The sequence below is a fragment of the Nanorana parkeri genome, unplaced genomic scaffold, assembly GCF_000935625.1.
Source record: "Nanorana parkeri isolate BGI_ZX_2015 unplaced genomic scaffold, ASM93562v1 scaffold2673, whole genome shotgun sequence".
In the NCBI taxonomy this organism is placed as follows: domain Eukaryota; kingdom Metazoa; phylum Chordata; class Amphibia; order Anura; family Dicroglossidae; genus Nanorana; species Nanorana parkeri.
Genome location: NW_017308941.1, coordinates 38,472 through 40,440, shown reverse-complemented (window position 1 = coordinate 40,440; position 1,969 = coordinate 38,472). Strand labels below are relative to the sequence as shown.

Sequence of the window (1,969 nt, the reverse complement as noted above, 5' to 3'; positions counted from 1 at the left end):
CCAGACCTAAATTGGTTGGGGGGGGGGACCCCATACTTTTTTTTTTTTTTTTTTTAAATGTAATTATTTTTTTCTTTAGAAATGTCAGTTTTGCTGCAGCAGGTTCTATACATCGTACAGATCCGCCATTTCACAGGCAGTTTAAGGGCACCCCTCATGCACAATATTTAAAGGATTTTTTCATTTTTATTGGTTCCCTTTAAGCAATGTTAAAATCACGGCTCCTTTAAAAACTGTATTTTTTAAGTGTTTTTTTCATTGATTTATATCCCCCAGGGCAGTACCCGGATCCCCATACATGTCCCCCAGGGCAGTACCCGGATCCCCATACATGTCCCCCAGGGCAGTACCCGAATCCCCATACATGTCCCCTAGGGCTGTACCCAAATCCCCATACATGTCCCCCAGGGCAGTACCTGGATCCCCATACATGTCCCCCAGGGCAGTACCTGGATCCCCATACATTAAAACAGCAAAAAGTTTCCAGGCACACTCACCAGCCAGCATGCAAAAAAACCTGTCTAACAGCTAAGGTTAAAAACAGAGGTTTAGATACACGTCTTCTGCAGAAAATGTGAAAGAAAATGTTTTGTTTTGCTTGACGGATCCCCATACATGTCCCCCAGGGCAGTACCTGGATCCCCATACATGTCCCCCAGGGCAGTACCTGGATCCCCATACATGTCCCCCAGGGCAGTACCTGGATCCCCATACATGTCCCCCAGGGCAGTACCCGGATCCCCATACATGTCCCCCAGGGCAGTACCCGGATCCCCATACATGTCCTCCAGGGCAGTACCCGGATCCCCATACACCTTTTATGGCCAATAAAAGGTGTATAATAAGCCTTCAAAATGGGGATCTATGAGAGTGCATTTAACTACCAAAACCAAAAGTGTTATTCTGTACTCAATCTTATCTCTTAATTATCTTGTTTTCAATTTTGTATGAAGGAAAAGTAATGGTGGAGAGCAGCAGTTCTGGGCTTACCCAATTATTTTAGGCCATAGAAATTCTTAAGCGTCCCTAGAGGACAGATGAGTCCCCATGGCCTACACACATTGTGCTGGGACGTGTCCCCCTTTCTTATCTCAGAATGTTGGGAGCTTTGGAACCCTCATATCTTTATGGATTAAATAACTAACACTCCAGTACTGTCATCGGGTCCCTTTAACAAAACTATAGATATTGAGAGAGGAAACATCTGACAATCGGCACGTTCTCTTGTGTCCGTACAACAAGCATGTGACCATGGGTTCTTCATGGACTATCTGTTGGAATGGTTGGCAACCTGATGCAGAGGATTTCATGATGATGAAGACAACTGTTCAGTTTTGTAAAAGGTGTGATGGGACTGCAGCATGTCATGGTCCTCCAAAGCTCGGAAATGGTGGAATTTTGGCCAAGGCCATGACATGAAATCTGAGTGTTCTAGAGCTAGAGAGTAAGTGTGGAGCTCGGAATCAGTCTGGAGCAGGGGGTGTCAAACTCAATTGAATCGTGGCCGCATCAACATTATGGTTGCCCTCAAAGGTATCTGTAAGACTATATAAATGTATCTAATCTTTATCATAATTGCCTCTGCATTCCATTATCACTGGTTGTAGTAATAACCTAATACCTAGGTCTGACAGTAGAAGTCAAGGAAATGGCCTGGTGGGCAGGATTCGGCCCCTGGGCCTTGAGTTTGACACATGTGGTCTGGAGAATCTCAATGCAATGAGACGGGTCTTACATTAAATGATTCAATTGGATTTGCTGATATAATCAATATTTATTTACTTCTTCCAGGACCTTTATGATCGTCTAGACCGCACTCGGTACATCTCCTCCCTGGAGGACTCCGAGTTTCATTATGGGGTGAATACTGTAACATTGAAGAAGGTGATCTCCTATTGGAGGAACACGTTTGACTGGAGCAAGCAGGTGGAAATTATCAACAGATACCCCCACTACACCACCAACATTT

The 1,969-nt window shown here is 44.5% G+C and overlaps 1 protein-coding gene across 1 annotated transcript in view; it reads left to right on the top strand.

Annotated features, from left to right (window-relative positions):
- LOC108802122 (epoxide hydrolase 1-like) overlaps nt 1–1,969 on the top strand; it is a 16,960-nt gene that overhangs the window by 2,339 nt on the left and 12,652 nt on the right. The window contains exon 3 of the mRNA XM_018574008.1: nt 1,792–1,969. Coding sequence (XP_018429510.1) covers nt 1,792–1,969 — 178 coding nt within the window. The remainder of the gene's footprint in view (nt 1–1,791) is intronic.